At 40.5% G+C, this 18,060-nt stretch overlaps 1 protein-coding gene across 1 annotated transcript in view; it reads left to right on the plus strand.

Moving 5' to 3' along the window:
* Positions 1-1,408: 1,408 nt before the first annotated feature.
* sec23a (Sec23 homolog A, coat complex II component) overlaps positions 1,409-18,060 on the plus strand; it is a 42,319-nt gene continuing 25,667 nt past the window's right edge. Inside the window, exons 1-8 of the mRNA XM_036542799.1 lie at positions 1,409-1,546; positions 3,129-3,371; positions 5,927-5,984; positions 6,119-6,205; positions 12,280-12,516; positions 13,560-13,639; positions 15,036-15,180; positions 15,504-15,662. Coding sequence (XP_036398692.1) covers positions 3,151-3,371; positions 5,927-5,984; positions 6,119-6,205; positions 12,280-12,516; positions 13,560-13,639; positions 15,036-15,180; positions 15,504-15,662 — 987 coding nt within the window. The 5' untranslated portion in view covers positions 1,409-1,546; positions 3,129-3,150. The remainder of the gene's footprint in view (positions 1,547-3,128; positions 3,372-5,926; positions 5,985-6,118; positions 6,206-12,279; positions 12,517-13,559; positions 13,640-15,035; positions 15,181-15,503; positions 15,663-18,060) is intronic.

Genomic DNA, 18,060 nt, shown 5'->3' on the forward strand with positions numbered 1-18,060 from the left:
AGGAGCCTGTCAAATGAGTGTCATAGTGGTTTTCCATGTTGGTTTTTCATGTTCAAAAGTATTGTTTAAGGAAGCTTGATGTAAATTGGGCCCTTGATGTAATTGCTTGAGTGTCTGAGAAATACATTGTGGTCCAGCTTTGTCGGTGCAATATGGCAGTTGGCATGTGCTCCTGTCTGTTGTACCACAAAATCTGGGGAGACCTTTTTAATATGATGATGCCCAATGAGATCATTTGGAATAAGTCCTTTTAAAATGGGAGTACTTTTTTTTACAATTTTATGTGGATAGCAAATAAGTTTAGCCAGGATGGCTGGCAAATTATGCATTGAGTACAAATGTTACATCTGTTTTTGACAAAAGGAACCACTACAGGTACAACCATGGCAATACATACAGTTCCTTGCAATCAGGCATGTATTTAGGATGGCAAGTATGCCATTCAGCTAAGTTTTCGATTGGCGGTGCATTCCCCAGCTTGCCATCTCAAGTTGTGAGTTGTCAGAGTGTACTTACACACCACTAAGAGTAAGGCGGGGTAAAAATAACCTAGATGACACAACAGTGGCATATCTAACATCCATTTACTCTGTGTCATCTGCACAGATTTACCCACTTAGATGCATCGTCAGACTCAACTTCAAAAAGACACAATGCCCAAACTGTTTTGTACATTATATTTAGCTGTTCTACAATTACATAATTGAAAATCCTTTGCCACTCCAATGGTTGTTTCCCACCATTGCTTGTATGCTTAGATAGCCTAAACTATCACATCCAGCCTTTATTAGCCTCTGCATTGTAGTCAATTGTAAGTCAAAGTAGACATTAAGGAAGATTCAAAATATTTCTAAGTTTACAACATGTACGGATATGATGCTGTTTCACCTAATTAGACGCCAAAAACAGAATTGGTTAAGGAAACACTTAACATTACTTCACAAAAGTATACTCCAGAGTAATGTGGCCGAAATTGTGTTTTGTAAACTGTCTTCTTTTTGTCATAAGTAATTTTAGTGTAATATTTATTTTTTACTGACTGATAGCCTGTAGAGAATACGCTATAATAACCATTTTTGTACTTTGTGGAGTTGTCATTTAATTTTGTACCATGCGTCACAGGTTAGAGTGACACTACACACATGAGTTGGTGTAGCTAGATTGAGTGTTTAAGATTTAAGATTGAATGTTTAATGTTTAGAATGTTTAACCTTAAAATAGCGGTTTATCCCAGAACCGGTCAATTTTGCTGCTTCGAGATCACTGTGAAATAGTTGGCTAGTATTAAAACCTGCAAACGCCGTTTTCTGAGAGACAACGTGTCGCTGGTTGAAGCTAATATCGGACTTGCTTTTGCCCGAGTGGGCCTAGCTAAGACCGTCTGAGCACCGCCTCTTGACGTGGCAGTGCTCCGCGCAGCCATGTTTGCTACGTATCCAGTGAATACTATATCTTCTTAGGGCAGCGGGTGAGGTGTAGCACGATAGCGAGCTCAGGTAACCAGCAAACCGGGAGAGGCGCCGAGGGAGTTGGCCTAACGCAAAGGGTAAGTCAAACATTTACAGAATGTAACCACAGAGATAAACATTAACGGTAAACGTTGCACAGTGGAAGAGTTTGGACAGTTTTTATGCTAACAGACAGGGGAGATAGCACTGAAATTGTGATACATATGGAACTGAATGGGCTTTGACTGGCATTGCCGATACAGGAAGGTACCGCTAGCCGAGAAATGCTTTCATCAGTTTGGGTGCTGGAAATATTACCAGCGCATGCTGTCATATTCCCATCTGATAATGTGGCCACGTTTTCGGTGCTAGCCATTTCGCACTTGCTAGCCATCCAGCTAACATTATCCAAATGTCTGAAATTCCTTCGCAACTGGCTTGTGCTGGTAGCCACTGTGGTCCGCAACAACTGTCAGTGGCAACGAGGGTACGAGTTGCCTGCTTGATAACTGGTTAGCTAGTGAGGTAGCTAGCTGTGTTTTACCCTAACAGAGTCGCAGGGCACGGGTGTTAAATCGTTTACTTGTGGTTTTTACATTATGAATAATACTAAAGTATATGGCGATGATGGTAACGCCGCCCCGCCGCAGGGTTCCCACTGTTTAGGCGAGAGTAGTGAGTCAGCCGGTGACCAATTTGCTTATTTTTCTAGCTAAATTTAGCGAGCTGTAACTTAAGGTCTGTAAAGTTATGTTAATATAGCTAATAGTGTGCAAGCTCGTAGTGCGCTAGGTCGCCTGTATATTTTCAAGTATTCGCTAATCCTATGTTTTTGATTAACTGACTGGCTAACTAGCTAACTTCTGAGTGATTCTGTATGTATCTGTGAACTTGTGCCTGAACTTGTAGAATTCTGCCTCGAATGTGTGTGTGTGTGTGTGTGTGTGTGTGGGGGGGGGGGGGGGGGGGGGGGGGGGGGGTGGTTATGGTTATGGTTATGGGTTAGGGTATTGCTTACTACTGTGATAATCGTCTTGTATTTGCATTCCTTCTTGTTCACTGACGTAGTCATTTACCGTTATACTTGCATGTATGAAGTCATTGTTTCCGAGAGGGAAAATGAACTGTCTGTAAACATTAAATTGGACTTTCGTCCTCTCCTACTGTACTTTTCCTCTTATCAATGATGTGGATTTCTTTGTTCCCCCTCAGTGGAATGTGTTTGAATTAATCGCCTCTTGTGTGTCTAATAAGATCAGCATTCTTATTTTGAAAAGGGAATGTTTTAGTTTGCCTGCATGTTAATTGTACCTTTTCATGCCAATTTAATTTTTATTTACATTTGAATTTTGTATTTGTGGTGTTGTCCCATGCATTATGGTCTTCTGACATAATTGTAATGTCCCTCAATACACTCTAGTCTGGTTACAAAGTCCAAAGGGCACCTCAGGTGAGTGAGTCAGCTAAGGCTTGGTAAGTTGTTGTAGGACGTGTATTACTGCTGCACGTGATTGCCACCTATGTGGAAGTTCTGGGGTTAAAGTTACTGACAATCATAACTGTGAAATCTGGGAAATGGAAATTAATGGCATGGGTGCTCTCAGACCAGTTCTTGCCTACAGGATGCTGAGGGAGACACATTTGAGTGTGACACCAGTGCTTCCTCTTTTCCTCATGCAGACTTTAGTGCTGTGAGGGTGTGATGGCGACTTTCCAGGAGTTCATCCAACAGAATGAGGACCGCGATGGCGTGCGCTTCAGCTGGAACGTGTGGCCCTCGAGCCGCCTGGAGGCCACGCGTATGGTGGTCCCCGTGGCGGCTCTCTTCACCCCCCTGAAGGAGCGCCCAGACCTGCCCCCTATCCAGTATGAACCTGTCCTCTGCAGCCGGGCCACCTGCCGTGCTGTGCTCAACCCTCTGTGGTAGGACATCTACAAATTCACATAACATACAGCTTTCAATAGAGTGGTGTATTGTTTTAAGGAGTCAGACTTATTACCTAAAGGCTGCAGCTGGATTCACATATGGATTCACCTGCTTGCATACATACATACTCACTCAACCATTATATCCACGAGCAGGGTACTTCTTATAAATGAATAAGGCTGGGACAACATATCAAAATATTACATACAGTACATTACATTCATTTGGCAGACGCTCTTACCCAGAGCAACTTCCATCACAAAAGAACAGAAGTGTATCTGTTGCTGTTGCACATTGAAAATATACTTATCCTTGTTACATTATGTTACATCCATTTACATTCCTCGTTAATAATAACAGCAGTATTTATGTGTAATTATAACCACAATGATGATAATATAATTTAGGGCTGAACCCGAATATTCGACTGTTTGGATATTCATTTGTTGGGTAGGTATTCGGTTTTCAATTTTGGGATTCGGATATTCTTTTTTTTTTTTTTTTTGCTAAATGTAGGCTATCAATAAAGGCGAAGCGCAAAATACATTTTGTGAACACATTCTTGTACTATATTTATACTTTTTAATTGCACTGTTAAAATGTGGAAATATATACCATCTCAGCTTGAGCGCCTGGCATCTCTCTGACTCACAGCAGTGGACGTCACGGTGATGGGAAATAAAGGGTGGCCGGGCGATTGCTGAGCTCGTGCTTTGGGAGTCGAATAGAGGCCATAATGGTTTCAACTGACCCCTAACTAAGTTTGTCTCCCTGGGAGGATGCTAGCTGCAGCGATGCCATGCTTCTCTCTGCTTCCAGTGGGGCATGAGACCATTTTTAAATACTGCAGCTCTGTAAGCTATGACGGTGATGAGTGTATAGGATGGATTAAATGCAGAGGACAGATTTCGTTTCAGTGTATGCGAGTACTGAAAAATGACAATAAAGAAATTATAAATAAATATAAATCTTATAAAGATAAATCTCAAATCTTAAATTTGTTGGACCTAGTATGCTGTTTCTGCGCTTCTGTTTCACAGTGCTTTGTCAGGCTTTGTCTCGGATTTGGAGTCTATTATTATGAGCATTTATGTAGGTCAGTAATTTATCCATGATAAGAAAAATTGTCACAAGCTATTATTATGTCACAAAAAGTGCATAGATAGGACCTCGTTCAACTAAACCCCTCGGGATTACAAACATGCACAAAACACACCAAACCTTTTGGATTTTTTTTTTATTAACAAATAACAATACAAACAACAATACTGTAGAATAACAGAATCCTTAAAAATTAATGGCTTTAATTAAACTGAAAGACACGTGTTGCAGCGCTATGCCATCCATCTCAGCCGAGAACGGAGAACGGTCTGGCTGAGTCCTTCCTGAGTCATGCTCAGCACCCCCGCTGATTACTACCGAAGCTCCAGAGCCCAAAAAATGGTACTCGGGACAGCCCTACTATAATTACAGCAACATTAACAGATCTTTAAAAATCATTTTAATTTGGCTTTTGACTGTTACACGTTACAGAGTGGCATAGATAGCATTATCAAATATAGTTTGAATATTATATATCTGATACAGACTGCTGGCTGATGGGTATGGAACCTGTGAGCTTTGTGGGTGAGATCCCAAAACATTCAATGAAGAGTCAGCTGTGTGGACAGAAATTTTTTTTAGATGTCTGCAGGGTTGTGCAATATGAACAAAAGCTCATATCCCGATATAGGTAATTTCATATCCCGATAACGATACATGTCACGATGTAGTACATTTTCTGTAAATTCAATGAATAAATAGGCCTTTCCCTGTGGTCATTTTATATAAACTATTTCTTATTACATTTTGAATTATATACTTGACAAATAAAAGGTACTTACTCATATCTGATTATTTTTCTCCTTTTATTTAGAACCTTTGTGAAAATTTTCAATTAACCTTTTCGCACGTATGGTCACACCGGTGTGATTAGCTGTTTAGCACGTATGTTAATACCGGTGCGATTAAAACACTAGATTGGAAAAATTCTAGCTAATTTTAGCTTTGAGGAAACGGCGATTTAACGTTAAAAAAATATAGGAAATGCTAACTGAAAACTATGAGAAGCTTAATAACGCTAATGAAAACTTAACTAACCATGTAATGTAACATGCATGCGTGCAAAAGGGTTAAGCATTTTATAACAAAATATAAAATATTAATGTAGAAAATATAAAAAGGTTAATAGAAAACACTTTTCAACTATAGTTCTGTTGTCACGTTCACTCTCGTCCATGGTTGTGTTTCCTTCATGCACATTTTCTTCTATCATCACACAATATATATCGTCATATCGCACAGCCCTAGATGTCTAGTAGATTTATATTTAAAAGGTATGATGCTTTGACTGGAATTCTTGAGATTGTCTCAATGCTGGGCAGGAGCATTCAGGGAGAAGTTATTCTTGTATTGACATACAAACTACTGAATGCGACAGTTGAGTTTTTGCTTTTCTTCTTTGTGTAGTATTCCAATATTTAACCTTTATCTTGTCTCCCTTTTCCTATAGCCAAGTGGACTACAGAGCAAAACTCTGGGCTTGTAATTTCTGTTATCAGAGAAACCAGGTAAAACAATGGGAATACAGTTGACATATGTGTGGCATTGCTCTTTTATGCAATGCTGCTTTTGTCAGCTTTTGTCTGCCTTCTGTCTGGCCATTGATTTTTTATTTTTTTTTGTGTGTGTGTTTTCACCATAGTTCCCACCGACGTATGCAGGGATATCCGAGATGAACCAACCCGCTGAGCTGCTTCCACAGTTCTCTACAATTGAATATGTAGTTCAGGTAGTGCGTTGATACTCCTGTCTGAAAACCTGTTGAAAACCTGCTGGCCTGCTTTTGTCTGGTGTACCTGCCTTCATGTTTCAGATGAACATGGTTAGTCCATTTAATCTTCTGCATAAAAAATGAAGGTATATGGTACATTTTAAAAATTTTGTACATTCTTACATCACATTTTGTAATTCAGGCTAACATGGCTGATAATGAGTAAGAAAATTATGAAACTATACCAAAATTGTTTCTTGGAGTTTATTGCAATGTATTTTATTGCAATTGCTTTCATAAGGACAAAACTAGTACAGTGAGTGAAAATAAACATTATATTTGGTAGTGTAGATTTCATCTCTGACTATTCTCGTATTTTGAAAACCAAAGTTGTTGATGACAGATTCTTGGCTCCACATCAGTGGCTGTGAGCACCCAGTGTTGACGTGTTTAAAAGTGTACTAAATGTAAACAGAAAAACACCAGAGGCTGTCTTAATGGACGTTAAGGTAGGGCTGCCCCCTAATAGTCGACTAAACGTTAGTCGATGAGAAGAGTCGTAGTCGACCAAGTTTTCAGTAGTCGGTTAGTCGCAGAAAAAAACCCCTCAATTCGGGAGCTGCGCCTTGTCGTTAAAAAGTTATTAGACTGTGTCGGGCAGGAAATCATACAAAGTGTGGGATCATTTCGAGCGTGTAAGGGACGACCCCAAGAATGTGACATGCAAACTCTGCATGCAAAGATTCACCTATCATTCGTCCACCTCAAACATGACTTATCTGAAGCATGTAGGGGAGAGCCGGTACAAAACTAACAGGGGATGAAAGTAACATGGCGATTTTCTCCGAGCCCATACAAGTCTGATATGCCTGACTGTGTCGGCATGTACAGCGTGCAACACTTAGCAGAACCCCGAAAAATTGTGTGGATACATCATACTTTTGCGGAGTTATACCCGAGAAGCTGTTTTCGATCACGGAAAGTAAATTCACTCAAGTGGTAATTTTTTTTTGAATGACAAGTTGTGTCTATTGTTTCATGTGCCATAGTCATGATCATTTGATGGATTAATTAGTACTTTGACACTTAGTACATCCTGAAGTTTGCCATATCAGAGTTTCTCAGTTTAGAAGCAAGTCAGGTTTAACTGTCAGGAGTCATTATCGGGACGATTGTAACAGTTGTTTCTTTCATCCCTCTACAATAACAAACTATATACTTATTATATTATTATACCGTAGTCGTTCCACATTTGTACAAAATAGCACCTTGGTATTGATAGAACACACACGTGAGTTGTTGATCACAATGAAAATTAGTTTCTGTCTGTAAAGTTATCTTTTAAAATGACGTTTATCTGAAAAATGTTACTTGAAAAGTGTTACTACTTACTTAGGCTCTCCCCTAAGTAGCCTAACGTATTATCCCTTTCGTATGTAACTTATTTTTATTCAATGTAGCGCGCTGTTATCATGGTTTGTTATGTTTTCATTAGCGTTATTAAGTGTCTCATAGTTTACAGTTTGCATTTGCTATATTTTTAGTGTTAAGTCACTGTTTCTTCAAAGCTAAAATTAGCTAGAATTTTTCCAATCTAGTGTTTTGATCGCAGCGGTTTAGCATACGCACTAAACAGCTAATCACACCGGTGTGACCGTACGTGCGAAAGGGTAATTCCATTAGGTTAAATAATTAGTGGTCTAATTAACATTAATGAATTGCAAAGTTAAGGCTATATGCAGCTAAATAAATATATTGTCATATGCGCTATTAGGCTTATCCAAGTGTTGTGGGGACTGGGGAAGCTAAATTACCTCACTTATTGCATGTTTAACTTCATGTTCTGTTTTTTATTTATCATTGTGTTGGTGGTACAAGTTCAACAGTTGTATTATGTTATAGGCTACTGTGTTGAAATAAATTAACAAAATGTTCAGTCTCCTTGCTGGTTGTTCCGACACATTCAGGACCATTACCGCTTTTGCCGTTAGCATTGTCATTAACAGACGGCTCACTTCGTGCGTGTCCTTGTAAAATTTATATTTTAAAGGCTCATTATTACGGTTTTGTATTTCTCTGCAACGTAGCACAGTGTTAACAATGTTACTTATAACATTCTTCCTCAGCCCTGGAACTCAAACCATTTTCTGATGCCCCCAAAAATATATATATTTAAATAATTAGATTAATGTCATAAAGTGTGACAACTAGTCGACTAATGGCTTGAACTAATGACATGAAGAAAATCTCTGGTCGGGGGCAGCCCTACTTTAAGGACTACCATAAATACCCATAGTAAGTTATGTAATTATTGGAGTTCATTCACTGCATGATCAGAGAGCTGCTACTGTTTCCCTTGCAGATTTGATGAGACCCATATGAATACTGGGGACATAAATCCTATGTAAGGGTTGATTTATGTGACCACAACTTATGTCTCATGGAAGCCAGTAGCGACAAGGTGGCATCATGAAGCACAGAGTAGACAGCAGCAGCTAAAAGAAAGCCCTTGTATTGCAGGTATTGCCATCTTACCTGACTGAGATGTAGTACTGCATTGGCACACAAGGTGGTAGTAAGTGATCAGGTAGCTCTTCTGTATGTTCTGTCTCAAGCTGGCATGGCCTAATTTCCACAGTTCTGCAGACTCGTGCGAGTCTGCTGAATTTAGCCTGCCATGCCGGCTGTGAGGGGCTTTGAGTTTCTGTTCAGTTGGGGCTGTTCATTTTGCGATCTCAGCTGACTCAATTAATTGTTTACAATTATGTCAAATCTTAGGGCATACTCACACTAGGCCTGGTTGCCTTGTACCATGCCCAAGCATGATTGTCCCCCCCTCCCCACTCCCTCGCTGGCCTGTGCTCACATTGCGCTTAACGTTCCGGGCCCGAGCACACTTATGTCATCACGATGCAACTTTTTGTGTTGAAGAAAAGCGCTCTCGCACAGCACAATGGAGTTCATGATTGTGCTTACTTTGTGGCTTATTTAGAGTCGTTTTGGGCGCGTTGACACATGGCCCTCTCACATGCCTTATACAGGGTTCCCATGGTCATGGAAATCCTGGAAAAGTCATGGAATTTTAAAATCCCATTTTCCAGGCCTGGAGAAGTCATGGAATTCAGTATATTCATTGAAAGTTTTGGAAAAATCATGAAATTTGATTTTGTCATACCAGGGGTGTAGGAGATATAGGAGATAAAGTATATCTTATTGTATATTTTATAGATTAATGAGTCACAAAATCTGATCGTTTCCTACTCCTATTAAACAGTGGTAACAGAGAGTGAGGGGAGAAAACACATTTTATCCGATCTCGTTTCGTTCTCCGTGAACCTTCAGTCTGAACTCCGCCCTCCAAATCATTCACCACGTGCTCAGAGTGTAAATGAATAGGAAATCTAATTTTGGTTGTCAGACATTATGGTGATCAAATTGTTCTATATCTACGAGGGGGGCATATTCTATCGAAAACATCAGAGGCCAAAGCCTTCTCTGGATTTGTCTGATAACGTGACTGACAGTAAATGCTAGCAATCGTATTAGGGTAAGTAATTCACTTTGCTGGGGAAGTTCTGTTTGCCCAAATGATCGTTTTACTGATGTTGACAAATACAATTTATAGCCTAGGATTTAACTCGTCTTGTAGTGCCATTGCTTTGAAAATAATATTGATTAGCTGTAGGCTGAGGAAAGATAGGGTAGTCTTTAGTCATTATTGCTTATGCAAGATATACGGCTTCAAAGCGACCTATGCTAGCAAGTAAACCATGCATTTAGCCTATTAGCAAAAAGCTTTGCGGTTTTTAATCTGTGCTTTAGCCTACTGTCACTGGGGCACGATAGGACGGTTAGTTAGCAACGAAACTTTGAAGTCAATGGGCAGTTGGGCACAAAATGTTCACTTAGTATTATATAGTAACGTTATTTAGTTTCATTGAAGTTCAGACGCCTGCTGTAGATTATGAAACATTTTAAAATGAATGAATAAAACATAATTTATATTATAGTTATTGTCGCTTTTATCGGTCAGGGCAAGTAAAAGTGACGTACACTTGCATTTGGCAGTCTCGCTAGCCAGTTTGAGCATGATTCCTCTGTGCTCCTTTTGAGACATGCTGAGCATTTGGAACATTAAGCCACCTCAAGCCTTTTCCTTAGCCTATGGGCTAATGGGCGTCACTGGAGAGGAAAGCGCTTAATATAAGAACATCCTTACTCATAGGATTTCGGTTTAGATTTTTTTGACAGGTGGAAGTGTTTATGACAAGAGATGTCTGAGAGAAATTTGGTGATCATTGATCGCTGTTTTGGAACATTAAGCCACGTTAAGCCGTTTCACGTTAAGTGTTTTAGATGGTCCGCAAAAGCTTGGTCGTACTTCAAGGCGGGATTTGTTGGCGAAATTAAAGTGAGGAGGACACTAATGGATATTCTGGTTGTATGTGGACAGGCTTGTACAAATATTTTTATTTTATTACAACTTTTATTTGGAAAGCTGTAAGCTACACGTTTCGGTGCCTGGATTCCAGTTGTTTCTGCGAATTGCAGCGATCCATTTGCTTTCTCTTTTCTTTAGCTTTCGACAGTCTGTAAAAAGATAGCTCCGATTTCTTGTTGAAGCTATTTGTACAGTCTTTCCCATTTTAGATGTGTTTTTTGTGTTTTCGCGGCATTCAGGCTGAACGCTAACGTTGCCACTCTGTAGTTCTTTCTGCCACTCAGTGGGTGTAACCCGCAGTGGCTCCGCCCACTGTGATGTCACACGTATAACCTCTGTTGGCTGTATAAGGGCCCATTACAGGTCCTCGTCCCCTCTGCAATGAGCCATTGGCTCCGCCGCTGATGTTAGCAATATGGGAGAGGCAGCCCTTGCTAGTCATGGCAAGGGAATGAAGCACGTCCAGTATGAGAGGATGGTGAGAGATGGCACACTGATTGTTAAAACAAAGCAATATAATTGCAGTGTCTGTATTTTGAATTTTTGAAGTGGGTATGAAAATAACTAACATGGCATGAATGGAAAAGGTTGTTGTTTAATTGTCATTTAATAATCAGGCCCAATCTGTGGAGTAAAGCACACAATTTTATGTACTTGTAGCGATTTTCAGTTAATTGTGCTGCACGTATAAATAGATTTTTACGGAGGCAGCTGACGTTTCAGTAATTATGCTAAGGGACAGTCCAATATTTTGTGTCAGATTTGTGTCAGATTACAGTAGCCTAATCACAAGGTAATGTTAACCAGTTAGAGCTACTACTTGAGTGTGCGCTACTGTCATCATTACAACAACAAACATCTATTACTACTTGGATAGTACACTTTTAAATTCATTCGAGAATATTTGGGTTAATAGTGGGTCTGGTTCTCATCTTAATGATGAACTTGAATTGTAGTCGGCGAGTAAAGCTCCAAAATCCTCCCTCAACGTCAGCTGCCTCTGTAAAAATCTTCTTATACGTGCAGCACGATTAACTGAAAATCACTACGTTGCATAATCGATGCTAACTGGTTGGGGAGCTAACGTTAGCTATCTAGCAATAGGTTTGACAAACATAGCTAGTTAGCTAACAGGCTACCTATCTGAACGATTATTGAACCGTGCCCAAGCTCACCTCTTCAAGCGGGCCCGGGCATGGTACAGAGCGATCACACTAGTCAAACAAACTGGACTTTGGGGGTCAAACATGCTCAGGCACGGTACGGATTGCCTAGTGTGAGTACACCCTTAGGCAGGGATGCCTATATTCAGATGTTGCACGTAGCTTGCTAGATATTTAAAGTTCAACAGTGAAGGAATGTCAGGTCATATTTAACTGGATAAGAGCCAGATGTAGTGTAGGCACTGCCTGCTGTATGTGGATGAGGAAGTATGTACTGTCTGCATACATTCAGTAGTGCCTTCTGGTGTGTGAGTGAAGTATACATGGCACAGCACAGAGTCTGTACATGATGTGAGGTGACATGTGGAGCCATGTGGTTATGGTGCACATGTTGGGAGGAAGAGATAATCCTTGAAGGCCTGAGTTCCAGTGACACGGTGTGGCATTCTCTGCCAGTGCTGAGGAGGTCTGCTTCCTGTCTCCCACAGAGGGGGCCCCAGATGCCCCTGATCTTCCTGTATGTGGTGGACACCTGCATGGAGGACGAGGACCTGCAGGCACTGAAGGAGTCCCTGCAGATGTCCCTGAGCCTGCTGCCGCCCACCGCCCTGGTGGGCCTCATTACTTTCGGTCGCATGATCCAGGTGCACGAGCTGGGCTGCGAGGGAATCTCCAAGAGCTACGTCTTCCGTGGCACCAAGGACCTGAGTGCTAAGCAGCTGCAGGTGGGCGCACAACGCGACAGTTTCTTGAGTGGGTGAGGAGGGTGTTTTGGTAAGGTGAATTGGGGCACTGCTGTTAATTTGTAGCGATGACAGAGAAAGACTGCTTTCTATGAGTTAGATGACTTTCATTGTATTTTTGTCTAAATAGCGTGTTTTATAAAGAATGATTTCCAAGTTGAATAACATGTTTTATAAAGAATGATTTCCAAGTTGAATAGCTTTATAGCTTGACGTGTTACGTTTTCTACACCATCTGTCACATTCATTGTCCTTTTGAAATAATAAAGTACTTTATTCTTCCTTAAAATGAGGCACCCATTTTAGGCCCAGCTACAAAGAGGAAAGTATTGTGTGAAGAACGTTTATCAGTCCCTTTGAGTGTCTTTTGTGGGCTGCTGGTTAATTTTCTCCCTGAGCTTCTGCTTCACTTTATGAGTGAAAGGGTTCTGGAAACATTTTCACTTTTTAACATGGAAAAAACAAAACAACAGTTTAGTACACCTCCACACAGCTCAATATAGGTTGACACTTTCAGGCAAATGAGAAAACAGAATGAGTAAGTGCTACTGTAAAATGTATGGCAGGTCAGCAAGTTTTCTTGTATGTGAGAAGACTGTAAGTGGAGCAAACCAGAAAATCTAGTTGATGAAGCAGATATAAATTGGTGAGTAACTCCATGTTGGGTAGTTCAGGGTCTTATGAGGTTTGTAATTTGTCTATAAACAGGACCTCATCATGCACGTTCTTATCCTGAATGCCCCACCTGAGAATTGAGCCTGCATCCCTCTGGTTACAGCTCCAGTTTCTTAACCATGCTCTATCTCATATTCTCATCCAGAATGCATTTTGGCTCAGCTTGCATGCAGATTGTGGTAACCTCAGACAGTGATTCTTGAGCAGCGGTCAGGGCACTGAGCTCATAGTTTACAGCTGGTGGGCTCTTTAGTGGGCTCCACTCTCGATGAGTGAAAATCTGTTTTGAGTGGGAGAAGCACTTTGGCCACAGGCCGGATCTCTCACGTGTCTATGCCTCTTGTCTCCAGGAGATGCTGGGATTGACCAAACCATCTGCAGCCCAGGCGGGACGGGGGCCACAGGTCCCACAGACCCCCCCTTCCAACAGGTACATCTCCCCACTCCCCTTCACCTGCACTTCTGTTCTTTTTAATCCAGGGTGTCATACAGAACGGTTGCCAGAAACGGCAAATAAGTTGATTAAAGTAGATGACATTAGTGTATTTTCTTTGAATGTAGCTGGTCCTTCCACATCTTGTACAGAAAATGAGACAGTGCAGGTAATAGCATTAAGATGCAGTCCAGCAGCATACTCAAGGTATGTGCAGTAGACTAGGAAATGGGAACATCAGCAAATAACCACACGCATGGTCAGACAAAGCCCTTTCATTTTCTATTCAGAAAGGCTATAACTGAGATGAGGTTCAAAAGGAAGAATATGCTCAACTCTGTGTCCAACTGCAGAATTAGACATATCACATAAGGTGTGAATTCTCCTAAAAGAGGTTTTATGGCTTTTTGTTGGAGAGTGCAGGGCTTATTTCATATGTGTGATGACTGGGTTAAAACTCTTGTTGAGGGAAGCTTTTTTACAGACATAGTGCTACCTATAGCCTAGTGGAAATGTTCCTAACTACTCAGAGGGGTTTCTCTAAGTCTGAGGCCATAACACATGCTTTGTGGAGGAGAGCAGAAAAATGGCTCCAGCAATTTTCAGTGCTGCTTGAGTGATTAAAACATTTGTGAAATATATCTGGTAACATATCATGGCCTAAAATCAACACATCACTGACTTAAGCAATTAAAACACAAACCATAAAGTAGCTCATTGTCATTGTCATAACTAGATGGCTGCTATCAGCAGCTCTTTAAAAAATGGTCAGGCAGGCATGCTGCAGACTTCAGTTCAGAGCAGGTCTGTGTGGGATTTCCTGTACAGGGAGAGGCTGTTTTTTGCCCTCTGGGTGGGTCTGACTGCTGGCTTCTCTACATGCAGGCTGCTCCAAGTGTTACTTTACTAAATGGCACAGCAGTGTTGCTATTGTGTTGATGTACTTGTCAGTCTCACAGTTATAATGAGGTTATTTTCAGATTCAAACTCAAATAGTGTTATTGGACCTACATATAAAATTGTACCAAAGCAAAATGCCCATGTTACTGAGGATACTTATGACAGTATGTTGGTAAACAAAATGCATCACTAATAATAACAATAATACCAAAATGTTCTGCAATTTACCATCCTTTCTCTCATAAAAGTTTCTGCTTTTAACACATTTTGACATCAGACATTGGAGGACATAATGTAACAGTTTATTTTGACTTGCCAATGACTCAACAGATATTAGCCTGAGCATGCACCAGTGGTGCAGATGGGTAGCAGATGACTTTGCTGAGGCGGTTTGTGGAGGTACACTAAACTTGCACTGCACCCCAGCATGCAGAGTCTGGTTTAGAAGGCCAGCTCCAGGAATCATGCAGCTGTGCATCCTGTTTTTCGGCAGGTTCCTGCAGCCGGTCCAGAAGATTGACATGAACCTGACAGACCTGCTGGGAGAGCTGCAGCGGGACCCATGGCCTGTCACCCAGGGCAAGAGGCCCCTCCGCTCTCTGGGGGTGGCGCTGTCCATAGCTGTGGGCCTGCTGGAGGTAACCGCCTCTCCTCTGAAAGAGCTTTTGGGCCCCCCTGTCTACTGATTGGGGGTCAGTTATGACTTAAGTGTGGGAGAAGCGTTTCCACTGACCTGTTTGCGAAGAAAGGCACCTACTCTTGAGGTGAACTGGAAGCATTCATACAGCCAACTGATTCAGGCTGACAGTATGTTGGGAAATCCAAGATATGACAGTAGAAGTGACTCAGATGTGGGGGAATGAGTTGGCAGTGTGCAAAATATGCACACATTTAGCTTGCCATAATGGGAAATATGGAGCTTTGTGAATGTTTCTAACCTCGCCCTCTTTTCCCTTCACAGTGTACCTTCCCCAACACAGGGGCGCGAATAATGACCTTCATTGGTGGGCCAGCCACCCAGGGCCCCGGGATGGTGGTGGGGGACGAGCTGAAGACCCCCATCCGCTCCTGGCATGACATCGAGAAGGACAACGCCAAGTTCATGAAGAAAGCCACTAAAGTAAGTTTGGAGAATGATGAACCAATGAATCAGCTAGCAGCCACTCTGCAACTCTCTGAGACTGGACAGAAACATTAGTCGTTTGAGAAGCACTGATGTTTTTCAGATATGATGACTTCTGGATGGTTTTGCATTTTGAAATGGCAAAGTAGGTTGTATTGTCAGGAGTTTCTGATTTGTAAATGGTATACCAGTGTGAACATTAATAGTCAAATTCTGCCATTTTGCAGACCACCCCAAAGAATGCATAACTGAACTGCCTTGGTGTTTAACACAATAACTGCCAGACGGTTCTGGAACACTGACCCCCTACAATGCCAAGCCAATATGGCCACCAACATTCTAAGTGAGAAAATGAACCTTAGAAATAAGGCAACTTCTAATAAAACAGTGTATTTATCTTTCTACAAAGTCTAACAACTTCAGTGTGCAAAACCACATCAATGAAGCGACATGTACCTCCAATTCTAGCCACATTATTCCAGTATTATGTGATGTAAAATAGCCGAAAAAGGATATCTCATTTATAAAAGGTATGACAATGACTAACAAGATGAAGAAGGGGACTACACATAAGTCAAATCATTACACATATTTATTTACTGTGCTTGAAAGTATTATTCTTACATTACAGATTGTTTAAAAAGCACTGGCACAATGATTAACTTATCAGATAGAAAATATAAGTACCGTTCAAGTGCTAGTAAGTTAGCATGGAGTGAACATTCAGATAATTGTCAGTTAAAAGTGACAATGGTATGAATGTAAACATAATAACATAAATAACATAAATACACCGCAAGTAAACAAAAGTACATATAAATGCAAATTCAGTAGTTAGTTCAAAGAATAAGTGCAATATACAGTAGTGCACAAATAACTTATGTACACATCTACAGTTTGTATAATTGTTTGTATAGATTTGTGAAAAATGAACAATAACTGGAATTAATACTCACAGAGTAAGTGGACTGGGAAATCCGAGAAATTAGGAGTGGCTCATAGATTGTAAAAATTTGTGTAAATTTGTAAAGGTGAACAATAAACAACATCTCATTACTTGTATAGATTAAAAAATAACAGACAACCACTGGTCATTTCTATAGACAACAAACACGCTCTGGTCATTTGTATAGATTTGTAAAAATGAACAGCAAACAACATCTCATCAATTGTATAGATTTGATTGAAACATTGGATTGAAAAATTAGCTATTATAAACATCATCAGCAACATCAACAGTCAACCTATTTTGTGTGTGTGTGTGTGAGAGAGTGTGTCTGTATGAGAGACAGAGAGAGAGCGAGAGAGAGATTGAGAATGAGTGTGTGTGTGTTTGTGTAAGTGCATGCATGTGCCTGTATGATGCATACACATATGCCTGCAGACTTCACGATTTCCCTCGCAGATGACTGAATAGGCCAGCAGACAGTTGGAGAGGCCAGGGACAGCAATCTAAAGATAAAAAGGCAAATTCTGGGCCTAAAAAAACGGAAGGAGGAGTTTCGCAAACACATTGGAGATCACGGAGGTTACCATAGGAATGAACGGACTTCCGGTTGACTCGCATACCTAAACGGAGCTATATGGAAACAAGGCTTAAATTGAAAATTTGCACAAAGGTTCTAAATAAAAGGAGAAAAATAATCAAATATGAGTAAGTACCTTTTATTTGTCGAGTATGTAATTCAAAATATAATAAGAAATAAGCCTTTCCATATGGTCATTTTATATAAAAACTATTTATTCATTGAATTTACAGAAAATGTGCTATATCGTGATATGTATCGTTATCGGGATATGAAATGACCTATATCGGGATATGAGATTTTGGTCATATCGCACAGCCCTATTGATAACTAATACACACTATGATATAATTATTGGCACAAATTATTGACTCATCAGTTCATTCCATTACACAGGATAACTATTTTGATTGGATAAAATGACATCTTTCGTTGCCGATGCATTTCCGTCGACTAAAGTTGCCCTTGGCACTCTAGAATGATCATTGTTTGGGTGACTTTAGTTGACAATGGCACTGAGTGGGTTAACCAACAGACATTTAGACGCTTTCATATAGTACAGTATTCTCAAAATCTCAGAGATTTATACAGACATACAGTACTGTGAGAGTTGCAGCAATGTTTATGACCAACAAACTAAAAAATAAGATGTTAAGGAGTGCAGACCTTTTGGCTGTGGACTGGCTTTTTATCCTTCTCTATGCACACAAGCACTCCTGGATGTATGTCATATATAACTAGGTAGTGAAAATTGCATGTTTCTTGTACAGGGAGATTGTCATTATGAGCATTGAGTGTTGCACTGTGAATATGATGTGGTTATAAGCATGAGCTATAGTGAATGTGAGCTAGGTGCACTAAATTGAGGT

Source organism: Megalops cyprinoides, chromosome 12 (genome assembly GCF_013368585.1).
Source record: "Megalops cyprinoides isolate fMegCyp1 chromosome 12, fMegCyp1.pri, whole genome shotgun sequence".
Taxonomy (NCBI): domain Eukaryota; kingdom Metazoa; phylum Chordata; class Actinopteri; order Elopiformes; family Megalopidae; genus Megalops; species Megalops cyprinoides.